The 15,728-nt window shown below is 46.0% G+C and overlaps 1 protein-coding gene and 1 long non-coding RNA gene across 4 annotated transcripts in view; one reads left to right on the forward strand and one right to left on the reverse strand.

Moving 5' to 3' along the window:
• SP6 (Sp6 transcription factor) overlaps positions 1 to 13,343 on the forward strand; it is a 108,347-nt gene extending 95,004 nt beyond the window's left edge. For all 3 annotated transcript variants that reach the window (XM_083408752.1, XM_083408751.1, XM_083408750.1), the window contains one exon: positions 9,234 to 13,343. In XM_083408752.1, coding sequence (XP_083264878.1) covers positions 9,270 to 10,373 — 1,104 coding nt within the window. In that variant the 5' untranslated portion in view covers positions 9,234 to 9,269 and the 3' untranslated portion in view covers positions 10,374 to 13,343. The remainder of the gene's footprint in view (positions 1 to 9,233) is intronic.
• LOC310662053 lies at positions 8,350 to 15,295 on the reverse strand. The gene is made up of 3 exons (XR_014504232.1): positions 14,998 to 15,295; positions 13,793 to 14,919; positions 8,350 to 8,998 (listed from the first exon to the last, which is right to left on the reverse strand). It is a non-coding gene; the product is annotated as an uncharacterized lncRNA (long non-coding RNA).
• Positions 15,296 to 15,728: the final 433 nt, after the last annotated feature.

A 15,728-nucleotide genomic window follows, 5' to 3' on the forward strand; every position in this document is an offset into this window, starting at 1 on the left:
CAGATCCTAGACCAAAGGAGCCTTCTAAAAGGATTGTGTGATCTGCATGCGACCCATGAGGTTCCCCAGGTGAACGAAGGCAAACACCTGTGTTGCTTCCAGATGATCTCTTTCCAAACATCGTGCAAACAAAGCATTCTTCCTGACTTGATTTGCGCAAACCTTTTTCAGGGAGGTTATGTGGCTATATGTTCAATAGGTCTTACTCCTGTGTAAGTGTGTTTTGGATCGTGGCCTAAGGCTAACCAAACGGCTGCTTTCATCACGACTAGGAATTTGTTTCGGCAATCTTCCCTGCATCTCCAGTTCAGATGTTACACCGCTTGCAGAACTTGCACAAGCCGTTATTTAGTGGGAGGGAGGGTGTTACCTGAGCCAACTGTGATAACATCTGCAGTGCCTCATAGTGAGAGAGAGTGAAGAGGGACTTGAATGATTTCTCCTTTTGTTTGACTGGGAACTTGATGCATCCAGTTGTATAGATGAGTAATTGGCTGGGGCTTAAAGATCTAGGATGGATCATTATTTCTGTCTCACAGACTTGAGCCACTCTCCGTGTTTGTCGCAATAGACTGAGCAGGGCACCATGTGACCCTGGAAGAGTGGCTAGGGCCACCAATTGTGTGTATTTGTGTACATGTGTGTGTAGTGGATGTATGGCTCAAGGTTCACTGGGTGACCTTGGGCCAGTCACAGCCTCTCAGCCTAACCCACTTCACAGGGTTGTTGCAAGGACAAAATGAAGAGGGTAGAACTATGTACAGTGGTACCTCAGGTTACATACGCTTCAGTTACATTATCACTGTAGTACGTTGAGGATACGCCCTGAAAGGACATGTGCAGAACTCAACATACGACTCTGCACACTGAGTCTTTCACTCAACCAGCATACTACAGTGGTACCTCGGGTTAAGAAGTTAATTCGTTCTGGAAGTCCGTTCTTAACCTGAAACTGTTCTTAACCTGAGGTACCACTTTAGCTAATGGGGCTTCCCGCTGCTGCTGCGCTGCGTTCTGTTCTCATCCTGAGGTAAAGTTCTTAACCCACAGTACTACAGTGGTACCTCGGGTTACATACGCTTCAGGTTACAGACTCCACTAACCCAGAAATAGTGCTTCTGGTTAAGAACTTTGCTTCAGGATGAGAACAGAAATTGTGTTCTGGCGGTGCGGCAGCAGCGGGAAGCCCCATTAGCTAAAGTGGTGCTTCAGGTTATGAACAGTTTCAGGTTAAGTACGGACCTCTGGAACGAACTAAGTACTTAACCCGAGGTACCACCGTATACCTCTTTGAGCTCCTTGGAGGAACGGTGGGATATAAATGTCATCGTCAACATAATCGTAATTTTATTATTTGTACCCCACCCATCTGACTGGGTTCTCTCAGCCACTCTGGGCAGCTTCCAACAGTAAGAGCATCAAACGTTAAAAACTTCCCTATACAGGGCTGCCTTCAGATATCTTCTAAATGTCATATACCGTATATACTCGAGTATAAGCCGACCCGAAAATAAGCCGAGGCACCTAATTTTAGCACAAAGAACTGGGAAAACTTATTGACTCGAGTATAAGATGGTTCACCACACCACAAACCTGGTGGTGGCGGCAGTGGCGGAGGAAGAACAAGCCGCCCAAAAGGGCGGCTTTCAGGCTGCTTGTTCCTCCACTGCCGCCGCTGACAGCAGCAAAGGTGGAAGAGGAGGAAGGAGCAGCCTGAAAGGACCCTCACTCAAGTATAAGCCAAGGGGGGCTTTTCAGCATAAAAAATGTGCTGGAAAAGTCGGCTTATTCTTGAGTATATACGGTAGCTGTTTATCTCCTTGGCATCTGATGGGAGGGCATTCCACAGGGCAGATGCCACTACTGAGAAGGCCCTCTGCCTGGTTCCCTGTAACTTCATGTCTTTCAGTGAGGAAAACCGCCAGAACGGCCCTCGGAGCTGGACCTGTGTCCAGGCTGAATGATGGGGGTGGAAATGCTCCTTCAGGTATACAGGGGGCTGAGACAGGTTAGTTTCACAGCCCAGGGCAGAAGCACATTTAGGGCAGTGTGACCAGTTCCCCCACATTAGGCACCAAGCTGCGGAGGGCACCTCAGGGCACCACAGCTTTGATGTTGTGCGCATGCAGAACAGAAGCTGAGTGCCAGGGAGTGCCAAATTTAGGCCTTGCGCAGGGTGCTGCCGCAGTTTGAAAGACCAAAGTCCGTTCCTGCCCAGGGTGGGGTTTTCCCTTCTCCCATTGCACCATTTCCATAGAACTGGGGAGTGAGTCACACCGCCACACAGCACAACATGGAATTCTGGGATACTCCATCAACTTTGATGCTATCTGTCTCTTCGAAGCCATGCAGCAGCAGGGGTGATTAGAATCTACAACTGTGAGCCCACTACCTTCCTCATCTCCTCCTTTTCTTTTTCTTTTCCCTGACTGCATCCTTGCCCTCTTTGAAATTCTTCCTCTAGAGAAGCTTCGACCCAAACTGGGGAAGGGGGAATTCTAATTGATATTTGCAGATTGACAGTCTCTCATTTTTTGACTCCACCACATTTCCCATTCTGTATGCAGATACAGTGGTACCTCAGGTTACATACACTTCAGGTTACATACGCTTCAGGTTACATACTCCGCTAACCCAGAAATAGTGCTTCAGGTTAAGAACTTTGCTTCAGGTTGAGAACAGAAATCGTGCTCTGGCAGCAGCAGCAGGAGGCCCCATTAGCTAAAGTGGTGCTTCAGGTTAAGAACAGTTTCAAGTTAAGTACGGACCTCCGGAATGAATTCAGTACTTAACCCGAGGTACCACTGTACATTTAGCTGCACAGGATGCTAAAGTACTGAACTTGGCAGGTTTATGTGTAGTAGGATTCCCTCAAGATGTTGCACATTTCAGTGGGCATTTTGCAGAAGGGGACATCTTGGGGGAAGTTGCCCAGTGAAATAGGCCCCCTTTCTACACCCCCCAATTAATGCCTGAGTTAGCTGTGATGTGCTGGTAAGCGATGCAAATGTGGTTAGCCTCTTAGACCTCTAGCTAGCATGTGTTGTTGGTGCTCTATGTTAAGTGCAATTGCAGATTTGGCACAGGGAATTCCTCAAACACGACCCACTTAGCTGCATCTGGTAGTCACCTTTAGTATGGTGGCGTTCATGTTACTTGACTGGCTACTCCTAAACGTCATAAAGCGTTATTTATTTGAGTTGTATTTCCTCGTCCTTCCGCCCAAGGCATCAGACACAGCAATGATGAAACATTAAAAACACAGCAACTAAAAGCATTTTTAAAGGTTCTGTTTTAAAAGTTTTTTCCCCCTGTAAAACAATTAAAAACATTTTCAACCAGTGATTTCAGGGTTGCCAGGAGCAGTGTCTTTCAGCCATCAAATGGCTGGGAAAGCAGGAATATTTTTTAATTTCTCCTGAATACGAGCACTGAGGGAGATAGATACGCCTCAGTAGGGACAGCAGACTACAAATGGGGAGAAGCCACTGAAAATATAACCAGCAACCAAGCAGCCCCCAGTGGCTGATTATTAACAAGACTTCACTTGCCTATCATAGGATCCAAGATGGTTGTTACTGGAGAAGGTGCTTTTTGGGGGGCCATTTAGAGTTAATATGCTAGTACTGTTGTCTTTGTCCATGGAGTTTTCTTGGCAGGGATACTGGAGTGGCTTGACGGCTCCTACTCCAGGTGGATCACGTTTGGTCAAAACTCTCCACTATGACCTGTCCGTCTTGGGTGGCCCTGCATGGCATAGCTCATAGCGTGCTCTGGTCCTTGGGGGTCACGAAGAGTCGGAAATGACTAAACAACAACATGCTAGTACTAACACCTTGAGTTGGGTCTGATAGCTCACTGGCTGCCAGTGGAGTATTTTCAAGACCAGTGACACATGGTCCAATCTGACAGACCGCACTGGCAGCTACAAGGGCAGCTCCACATACAGTGCATTGCAGTAGTCCAGATGGGAGGTCACCAAAGCATGGACAGCTGAAGCCAGGCTATCCCAATAGGGGTGTGGCCATTGCTGGTGAACCAGCCTAAGCTGGGCATAAGCACTTACTGTATAGCACACATACAGAACACATCCCAGAACATGAACCTGTCCTTCAAAAGGAACGCAAGCACTCCCAGGGCAGGTAATACACCTAATTACCAGAAATGGAAATGACTGTGGCCTTCTTCTTGTTCACCACAAGTAATGGCCTGAACGGATGCACAGTGGTACCTCGGGTTACATACGCTTCAGGTTATAGACTCCGCTAACCCAGAAATATTACCTCGGGTTAAGAACTTTGCTTCAGGACGAGAACAGAAATCGTGCTCTGGTGGCGCGACGGCAGGAGGAAGCCCCTTTAGCTAAAGTGGTTCTTCAGGTTAAGAACAGTTTCAGGTTAAGAACAGAACTCCGGAACGAATTAAGTTCTTAACCTGAGGTACAACTGTATCTGCAAAGCAAAATGGTCCTCGTGTGAGAGAGCCCAGGGAATCTCCTAGCTTCCCCCACTTCGAATTGTAGTTCCCCCGTCACTCCTCTTTTTAATTTAGGTTTGTTACTATTCACATGGCGTTACAATTCACTCTGGCTCAAGTACACTCTCGCCGCTGGTATTTGAAATCATATGTGGAGGATAACCTTGGCCTACGATCCATATCTATCCTGCAGTTTCTTGAGAAATGCTGCTCTTTGATGCAGTTCCCCTCAAAGCAGCTTCTGTCCTGTTTGAAAACGTAAGCCGTACTCACTTTGCGGTTAAGCCGAGGTGTGTGCATCTGAGGCAGCCGTTGCGCATGTGCTAATGGCAGCCCATCGGCAGATGACAGCTTCATGAAGAGGAGTTTGAGTGGGGCTGCAGGCACAGGGAAACCAAACAGGCAATTAGTACCTGGTGAAGACATTTCCACCTTCTCTCTGGTGTGTACATAGGGTTGCAAATATGACTTGAAACACAGCATGCGGGTGGTGGAATGACCTCCTTGTGATTTATGCTGCTAATGCGCCCATAGCCTCAAAGTGACTTTTAAGAAATGATTTAAGAATGCACTTTGACTAGAAGCATTCTTTCTTTATAAAAAGCAGCCCTGAACTCCTAGCCTGTATCAGGAAGGGCTTTAACCCTTTGCATTTTGTTTTTCCACTGAAAATCTCCCCAGAATTTGCTATTCGCTCCTATTCCTCCCCCCCCCCCACTTGAGCCCATTCAGAGGAGCAGTTGCAGTGGGAAATGGCAGGGGGTGTTATTAAAGCTCCCCCTCCAGCATGCTATGGTCCCAATCCGTGCTAGAATCCACTACAGCTGCTTTTTGCAGATCAAGGTATATGGTCAGTCTAAATGTGCTTAATAGTCTTGTCTAGTTTGACACTGCTGAGATAGTGATTTGAGCAAGCCTACATAGTGAAGGTGTCACGGTCTGGTCTACGGGCTATCAAAGTCCCGGCTGAGGATGTCGGGACCGGGGGCAAGATGGCGGGGTGGGAGTAGGAACGAGAGTCCAGAAGCCAGGGGTCCAAGGGTCAGGAAGCAGGGAGTCACAAAGTCAAGGGTCTGAGGGTCGAGAAGCAAGGAGTCACGAAGCCAAGGTCTGAGGATCAGGAAGCAAGAAGGCAAACACAGCAAGGCAGGAAATGTGTTGCTGTGGCAAAGAGCCAAAGGGAAATGCTGACCTTATATCCCTTCCTGGCTCTTGCCACCAGGTGCAGTGAGTTACCAAGCGGCCTCACCTGTGTGGCCGCGCCTTGCCTCTCCAGAACAAACTTAGGAAGGCCCCAGTCCTGCGAAGCACTACTGGGCACAGGGCCCGGCTCCAGCACACACTCCTGACAGAAGGTGCTTTTTGTTCACATTTTACATTGCATTTAAAAAAAATTTGGAACACTAATGTGAATATGGCAAACATTGCTTGGGAAAACAGATATTCTTAGTAGGGATCTGGAACTGACTGGGCTTCCCTGCTGAAATTACACTTGGTGGCAAATATGGATTTGTTGCTGTATAATAAACAAGTGAAGCCTGCAACTAAGTGTTGCAGCGTAGAGCATTTCATCCAGGATTGTAGCCAGCCATGACCACTTCCAGGATGTTCTATTCAATATCCCCTGCCCTGGGTTTTTTGGGTATTCCTTCCAACTGTTGGAAAGCATTCTGTGGCTGCTGAGTCATTGGGACTGTTTTGGAAGCTATTTTCCCTAAAGATTTGTTTGTTTTTCACAAACCTTGGGGTTTCCCTACACCAACTGATACCTTTCTCTTGTGCATAGAAAGAAGTTGGATGTTGAGCTATTTTTAAGTGAGGAAAATAAGCAAAAATGACACTGCTGACATGGGCTGCCATGCGGCTGGATTTCCCCAGATATTTCACTGATTTCTGACCAGACACTGCTTGCTGAAGTTGTAGTTAAGAAAGATTAGGTTCCTCACTCCTGGAATATAAAGTGGTCTAGCTATAAGGGAAGGTGAACTTGGATCTATGATTGCACTGTTAGAATTATTATTTTCTGGCAGGCCTGCTTTATGCCACACAGAAATTCAGCAATTGAAGCTTTTCCTAGCATGACAATGCAGTGATGGCAAAACCTTCACTTGTGGAAACCCGAGGAACAGGCAATAAATATGAAATAAAGTTCGGTTTTATGGAGAGCTGCCGATCTCGAAATGGGAACGGGTGGAGGGCCTCTGGAAAAAATGGGGAGGGGGTAAACAAATGTTCCATGTTTCTTTATAGAACTAAGCATCTCTTTTCTACGGAGGAAACAATATGTATTTCCTGACATCCATAAACACCCATAAATAAAAAGATAGCTTGGCTTGTCTGTAGCTGTTTCACCCTTAGTGTGTTGAGTATCACAATGGTTTGTGGACTCTTCAAGCACCTCTTAGTTTTTCTTAGCTTCGCTTGGCAGGCCTCAAATCTTTATTTTCTTCCCCATCAGAGTGGGAGGAAACAGACGGTGCGTTTTTATGCTTTGTAAAGTACTCAGCAAGCCCTCTTCCCTTCGATGGGACAAGGCAAGAGTTGTGCCATCACAGCTAAGTCGGCTGAAGATCAGATGGTATAATTACTGTTATCTGCCTTGCAGAAGCCGACGATTAGAGGGTCTGTCTCTAAGAAAGGCTTTTGAAGAAAAAGAGAATAAGCTATATTTAAATCTCTTCCCCACCCCATACCCTCACCACAACAACCTCTACCACAGTGTTGTTTTTTTAAAAAGAACCTAACGTGTCTACACTCCAGACGTCCTTTTTATTGTGCATTCATGATGATTTGCACTCATGATGGTAGCAGTTATATACTATCTAGTTTTCAATAGTGTTTGCGCATGCAAATGTTTCAGGGCAGATATGAAGCTTTGTTTCCGATTGATGCATGCCCCATAGCTTTCTGCTGAAATCCTATAACTTTTCAAACCACAAATGTTCCCAGGTTGCATTGAGGGGTAGGTTGTCCCACGTTTGTTGCAAGAGTGTCCCCTCCAGGCAGCAAGAACGTGGAGAAGCGTCACATAACAACTAACAAAGCAGGATGGTGTGTGGAAAGCGCAGTATTAATCCACCACAAATGCACTATTATTGTGTCAGTAACACGTTGCAAAACAAACTAACAAACATAAACCAGTCAGGAAGGGCCTGCAAACAGTAGCTTTCAAACTAGGCTTCTGGGATCTCTGAGGTTTCTCAGAAAAGGGTCAGGGGGTTCTCAGTGAAAGGATCATTTGGGATCCCACCTGCAGGGAACAACGTTCTAAAGCATTTTAGAGAAGTCATCTTTCACAAGAAAATCTACCATAGCTTTGTTGTCAAAAAATTGTTCCTCTGGGATTTGGGAGGGATTTCCCAATAAATACTGGTTTGCATCCCGCCTCCTTGGTTTTACCCAGCACCAGCTAACCAGTATGAAATGGGGGAACTTGGGGCTTATCTACACTTAACTTTCCTACACTCTTTCCGGGCACAGTCTGTGATTTAAAGCTCTGTGTCCGAGCACTTGCACAATTTTCTTTTGCTCCAGAGCTTTCCCTGTGAAAACTCACTCTTGAATGCTCAGTCGGAGCAAATGTCAAGCCACCCAAAACCTGAATTGATGTTTGTTCCGATTCAGCTTTAAAGAGCACGTTTTTGCTAGGGAAACTTGGGGGTGGGGACGTGCTTGGACACAGAGTGGCAAAGCACAGACCTCTGCCTGGAAGGAGCAGGGCGAAGTGTAAGTGTGAATAAAGTCCTCAGAAGGAGTAGGCGTTGGGGATAATTTTGATTCAGTTTGCATGTAAATGTGAGCCTTCCTAACTCAGACTTTTTTTTGGAAACAATGTGCAAACCAAAACACAGAGTACACTTGGGTAAAGTGAAGATACCTATATTAGTGAAGATAACCTACAAAAATGCACTGTATTGGGGGAAACCAATTTGCAAAAAAAATGTGTATGTGCCAGCAATAAATCACATGGAGTAAGTGAAGTTAACTTTTTGTTAGACGAAACAGGATCTGCTCAGGAATGTCAGGTCTAGTGTGCAGCTCTTCATCGCTAGGTCTTGCCCCTATGAGGCAGTTGCAGAGACTGAAGGTCCCACAGCTGCCTAAGTCTCCTTCTCCCCTGGGTCCTTCCTAAGCAATCTGAGACTATGCTGGTGCATCCGCTTTCTTGCTCCTCTTGCTTCATACTTCTTCTGGTCCTGGGAGACGTGGCGGGAGGGGAGCATGCCACAGCCAGCAGCTTCCCCCACCTGACTCATCTCTGCCTCTTGGCCTCCCTCATCCCACTTTCCTGCTTCAGCTTCTGCCTCCAATTCTGGACTTCTCTCTGCCACAGACTCTCCCTGCTCACTAAACCCTGTTACCTCTTCAACTTCTGTCACCTCCTCCTCCCAGTCTTCTCCCTCTTACCGCTCATTGTCGTCCCCGAGCTTTGAGCCTTCTTCCTTCCCTTGGTGGTTCTCCCGCTTGTACTTCCCACCATTCTTCTGCATCCAGCCAGTCCACGACAGTACGTTAGGCAGAACTGCATAGAAAAATGAGTATCTTGGGATAAATCCACACTAAAATGCTGGTGAATTCTCATAAGAACTTGAAAAAAAGTGTGGAAATGCAGAGAACTGAAGATGGGGAAAATGAGAAACTAAGAAACCAAAATTGACAGATTGCCTGTCCCTTAGAGGGAGGGTTACGCTTTCTGTGCTGTTGTTTGCTGTTGTCTCACAACCATTTCTCTCTCTTCCTCCTCCTTTCCTGTCCAGGTGTGTCTGAGAACCTACCCACCGAGGAGTTCTGCAATGCTCACAGCCGTCTGTGGTTCTCTTGGCAACCAGTGTTCGGAGACACCCCGTTCCTCTCCAAACCACGTAGAGCTGCAGCCTCTGCAGACCTTCCAGCCCCACACCAGCCCGGATAGCGGGGGAGATTTCCCGTCCCCTCTGCAACCCACGGAGCTCCAGCACCTGCCTTTGGCTGGGCCCGACACGGAGTATTCGGGCAATGCTGGTTACGAGCTGCATGGGGCTTCAAGGTTAGACCTGGACGGCGAAAGCCAGCTGGCCCCTGGCCCGTACTCTAAGCTCCTACAGGCAGCACCAGATATGGCTCACCACTATGAACCTTGGTTCAGGCCTACCCATCCTAGTAGTGGCGCTGACGATGGTGGCATCAATCCATGGTGGGATCTCCATGCCGGATCCAGTTGGATGGAGCTTCAGAGTGGTCTCCAGCCGCCAGGCCACACAGGCGGACTTCAGCCAGGGCTGGGTGGCTATGGCACTGCAGAACATCAGCTCTGTGGCCCGCCTCACCACCTGCTGCCTTCAGGGCCACACCTCTTGGGCCAGGAAGTGATCAAGTCCCTGGATTCTACTCAGGAGCCCCACCCAATGGAGCAGGCTGGGGATGGTAGTGGTAGGCCAAAGAGCTCAAGGCGCTCTGTGACCCGGAGTTCTGGCCAAACCGCCTGCCGGTGCCCTAATTGCCAGGAGGCCGAAAGGGTGGGTCAGTGCCCTGACAACTCCAAGAAGAAGCACCTCCACAACTGCCACATCCCTGGCTGTGGCAAGGCCTATGCCAAGACATCCCACCTGAAGGCCCACCTGAGGTGGCACAGCGGCGACCGCCCCTTTGTCTGCAATTGGCTGTTTTGTGGGAAGCGCTTCACCCGCTCTGATGAGCTGCAGAGGCACCTTCAGACCCACACGGGAACCAAAAAGTTCACCTGCCCTGTTTGCAACCGGGTCTTCATGAGAAGTGACCACTTGAGCAAGCACATGAAGACACATGAAGGTGCCAAGGAGGAAGGAGAAGGAGAGGCCAAAGCTGGGACAGAGCCTCCCGCAAAAGTCAAACGGGAACCTGATGGAAGCTCTTCGAGTGCGTCTTCCCAACCCAACTGAGCCTTTCTTCCTCGCCATCTCTCCATCATGGTGCCTCCTGGCCTACTGACTTGTCCTCCTTGCTCAAGGCTCTGGGATGACACGACACCCTCTAAGCCTGAACCTTATCCTGTCCTTGGAAGGAGAAGTTATTTATTCCCTAGGAGGAAAGGACGATGTTGTTGGGACACACTGGGAAGGGCCACGCCCTTGAGCAGCTTTCGGCTGGGTGTGTTGAGTGTGTGTTTGGGGAGTATGGGAGGGATATTTTTGAAGGATGGTCTTTGAGGTGGGTTGGGCAAAGTAGAATCTTCTGGGCAGATACAAATGGAGGGATATGGGCCTTACCTGTCTCCATCTTGAATGATGGGTTTCTTGTCGCTAATATACACAGAGAACACACAAGTGTGTTAACAGTTATGGTGGAACGACATTCTTCAGTTTAAGCTTGTAGAGATTTAGGGGGTTGGATCTGCTATTCAACTCCCACCCACCCCAGGTCTCTGATTTAGTAGGTAACGAGGCTACCCTAGTTTTGTAGGCAAAATAGCTACCACACCTCCATTGGATTTTTATTTTTATTTTTTTCGGAAGGATAATGGGCAGAATTGTTGGCTTGTGTCTTAGATTACTACCTTGCTCTGTCCCCGAAGCCTCTAAGGCCCTCAACCTTATCCTTAACTATAGGTGTTTTCACAAGTGGCTCTGAAAGTACATTTTAGTTCCCCTTGTGCTACTTTATAGCCCTTGTAACCTAATAAATCATGCACTACAGATTTATTTTAAAATTTTCTTAAGGACCAGGCTGAAATGTGAGTTTATACACATATTCAGCACTTTCTTTAAGTCACCTGTGAAAGGATACAATCTCCAAAACTGTGTTTATACCCTTAACTAGCTTCCAGGCTCTCTCCCAATAGACATTCCTGATCTTAAAACAATAGGAGCAGGAGACTGCTCCTGTAATGTGAATCTTCGTAACGTGTTTGTAACATCACAGGAGTGTGACAGATATTTAAAAATCATCGGTGATTTTCAACTCTTAAGGAGTTGCAAAATCCAAATTGAACACAGACATATCAGCTGCTTCCGTACTAGGTGTTTAGTGTGGAATAATGCCCTGTTCATTCACATTTGGGGGGGGGGTGTATGTGTGTCCAATACAGCATTGTTATCCATTTATAATCTTGCCTGTGTTTCTTCTGTCTTTTCTTACCATAGAAAATCTTATCATTTTCTTAGAAGGACAGAAGACTGTAGATGCCCTTAGCATTACCCTTCCATCTTTTTTAGAAGTGTTGTGTCAACATGGACAGTGATGTATCCAGCAGGTGAACGAGTCTGGGTTTTATAACCCTTTTTAATTGAGCTGTTAATTAGTGAAAATACACTTTTCTAGCTATATATATATTTTATTTAACTTTAAAAAAAAATGAGCCAAATGCTGCTTAAATTAAAGTGCCATAGCACTATAAGACTCTCATGCTAATAAAAAATACTAAGAAGAAAGCTGTTTCAAGTCACTGCCATTTTAGAAGTGCACATCCTCCCTCCTAATTAAATGCTTCCAAACTATATTTCTGATCCAGTTTTTAAAAAATATTAAAATATTAGTGAAATACTGCTTAAAATAGTGTGTTGCAGTGCTATAACACTATAATGCTAATTTTTAAAAAGAGGGGGGAAACCTTTCTGGCCATTTTAGAAAAGTGGCTTACCTGATGAACATACAGAAAAAGTTCAATGTCCTCGGGACCATGGAAAATCTATTGCAATTCTGCTTCTAGCTTACAGTGGAAGAGCAAGGACTTATTAGTGCTAGGCACCTCCAGAAGCAGTCACACAGTTAATTCTATGGAGTTACATTGCTGTCCTGTTCAACAATAAGGAAGTTTCTAGCCCTCATTGTTGTAAAGCAGAGCTTAAAAGCATCTCAGTGGCGCATACCAAGAGCACTATGGGAGTACTGACATTGTTGTTTGTGCAGAGGAATAGTCCTTAGGTGGGAGGGAGGTGTAGGGAGAACACACATAATGGCCTTGTTTACATGTAATGCTAAGCTAAACAAGGGCTAAGCACAGATGAGCAGTTGTGCTAGTGCACAGTTAGAAAATCACAATGTTGTGCTCCTCCCCTGCTCCTGCTGTGCCACTGGGAGTTAAGGCATGGTTTGGCGAGTTGTTACATGCAAACACAAATACATGGTTTGTCTCTCTAAACAAACCACACACAGTAAACATTGGTTACAGCTTGTGATTTGTTTGGAGGGGAGAAAAGCTCATTCATGCTAAGCCATAGTTTGTCTTACTGTGATGTGAAAACCAGGCCAATGAGCATATTACTACACTGATATTGTGTACTTGCTGTATGTACATGGATCACATTGGGTGCATTAGTGGCATGGATCTTTCCCTTCACTCAGCTCAAAATTCTCAAGTGGTTTGAAAACAGAAATTTTGGGTAAGAAATTATGCCTCAATCACTGATGCACAGAACTTACCTGTGATAAAAACCCATGTCTTAAAATTATCCCTGTAGTTAAGCATATGTATCTGACTATAGGTGAGCTCTCTGTTGATGTTTCAGACACAACATTTTTAGCTGTGTTTCAGGAGTGCATCATATTATTGCATTTGCAATCCCTGTTAAAAAAAATACCACACATACCAGACCTAAAATGTTTCACAGTGAAGCAATTGTATGCATTTCCGCTTTGTTTGTTAAAATAGCAGTATGTAGGGTTCCTACTCACAAGGAACAATTTGAAGGAAAGGGTTCAAATTCAAAATACACAATTAATTGTATTTCTATTTGTACCAAATGGGAGGTGTTCCGAGATTCTTTTTTCTGCAGCACAAAATGTATTGCCTTCTTTGTCTACATCCTTAGCCCACTGAGGCACCTGCTATGCTAATCTCTCAGTCACCACACCAATTTCAGTGAAATGCAGTTTTGCAAAAACATTAAATTTGATGGATGGGATTTTTAAAACCCAGTTTCGAAAGGGTGGTCTTTAAAAACACACACACACACACAAAGCTCCGTATAGATATTTCTTGGTATATAGTTGGAGAAAGTCATGTAAACTATAGCATTGCCAAAATTCAGTCTTTTGGTTGTATCTAATCTTAGTCATAGAATAGACCCATTGAAGTCAATCAGTTTAATGTCAATGTGTCTACTTTGAGTACAACTTATCTGGCTACAACCCTTTGTATGCCCCCCCCACAAGTCCAACAGCATCTCAATATAATAATACAGTATTCTGCTAACTATATTCCAAATAGCAGAATTCAGACTTGAAGTTTTGCAGGCCAATCAGATTTAGGAGAATGGACTGGAGACTCTTTCCCACCCAATCCCCAATTTGTTCTAGCTCTTCAAAGCCTCTTCCCACACCCCACAATCTTAGCATTTTTCTTCCTCATTAATGACCCCACCTGGAAAGTTCAGCCATGTTGCCTCCTGCCCAGTAGGGGTTTCTCCCTTGCTCTTTTTGTCTTGTGGCAATATCCTTGGCTCCACCTGCCCTTTTCCCCAGCATGCAGCATGAACATTGCTCTACAATGGCATGAGGGAGGATGTTTGGAGAGAGAGAGAAATTGTGTGGGATCTCGTGCAGCCTCACAGCAAGAAGGTGTCCAGACATGTCCAGGCCAGAAAAGGAGAGAGGAAAAGAATATATAACAACAATTGCTTGGGAAATGCTTGTTAAAAACATAACTCTGCCAGAAGGAAGAATCCTTTTTACACACACACACACACACACACACACACACACACGGGAAGGGAATAACTAATGGCTCTGCCTGTGCTCTCCCTGCCCCCTAGCATAGCAACAAAGGGCCTTCCAGTGATTATGTCTTTTTACAAGCTTGGATTGGCTTCAGTTTTAAACTAAATCTGGGCATGGTATGGACTAGGCAATGGATCCTGATTTTTATTTTTGGCATTGGGTTCTTCTTCTGAAAACCCTTACTCTTCTCATTGGTTAGGCCTGGGTTTCCCAAACTTGGGTCTTCAGCTGCTTTTGGACTGCAACTCCTGTCATCACTAGCTAGCAGGACCAGTGGTCAGGGATGATGGGAACTGTAGTAAAAAAAAACTGCTGGCGTCTCAAGTTTGGGAAACTCAGAGGTGGCAACAGATCCCCAAATTCAGGGTGCTGGGTGCAGGGGCTGGGCTGTAGTGAAGTACAGTGTTTCTGTACTTATTCAAAGCTTTATTTTCATTCTAAAAACAAGGTGAACAACTAGGGGTTAAAATCTATCTGGAACCTATCGTGCTTTCACCTGGAAATCCTTCCCTTGGATCATGTATATTTGCGGAGGTTGTCTAGTGAGGGAAAGGCTCATGTTCAGAGGCATCCCTCAGCTAGCATAGAAGAATGCAAGATTTGAGAATCAGTGAGTTGGCTGAAAACAAGTTTGAGGACTTTACAGTCCCTGCTGCTCCCTGTTCTAAATGCTGGTAACCAGGCTGTGGTAACTCAGTGGTGATAAAAATGTTTGTAGGCAGGTTATGCTTAGTCATGGTGAGAGGGGGGAAAAACACCATGAGTGTTGTTCTTTCCTATCTCCTTTTCTGATGGTGTTTCCTGCTTGGCAGGGGGTTGGACTCAATGGCCCTTGTGGTCTCTTCCAACTCTATGATTCTATGATTCTTCATTCTGAGGCATTTGAAGAAAGCTAAGCCCTGGTGGGCTGAGCCACGACTTGAGTTTGCAGCATGATTTCCAGGACAATTTACCCAGATATTATTAAGTCCAGTTCTTGGTGCTTTCCTGCCCATGAGGGTGGCCGAATGTCCTGTTTTATAGGGGAAAGTCCTCTCTTTGAAGGTCTGTCTATTCCAAGTACAGTTTAACGATAAAGAACCCTAAGAAAAGAGGAATAGCTCAGTCAGTAGAGCATGAGACTCTTAATCTCAGGGTTGTGGGTTCGAGCCCCAGGTTGGCCAAAATAGTCCCATCACTGTGCAGCGCTCCCTCTTGCTGTTCTAGCTTCTGACTTAGCCGTGCTCTGTCCCTTCCCCCACCTCCCACAAAAGAGAGAGCCGCAGTCCCTTTAAAGAGCCGCGCAGAGCTCTTTCCCCGAGGAGGGAGAAGGGCAACCCCTCAGTGATGGGCTGCCCTTCTCCTTCCTCAGGGAAAAGCCTGCAAGTGCCGCACACACGCTCCACGCGGCTCGTGAAAGGGAGCGCTGAGCAGAGCCTGGGATGCATACAGACTCTGCTCAACACTCCCTTTAAAGATTTTTTTTTCTTGCATTCCCCCTCTAAAAACTAGGTGCATCTTATGGAGCAAAAAATACAGTAAATTATATTTGTCATTTCTAAATTTGTGTGTATACATATAAAGGAGCATGAGTAATTTTT

The sequence above is a fragment of the Podarcis tiliguerta genome (genome assembly GCF_965153285.1).
Source record: "Podarcis tiliguerta genome assembly, chromosome: 13".
Taxonomy (NCBI): domain Eukaryota; kingdom Metazoa; phylum Chordata; class Lepidosauria; order Squamata; family Lacertidae; genus Podarcis; species Podarcis tiliguerta.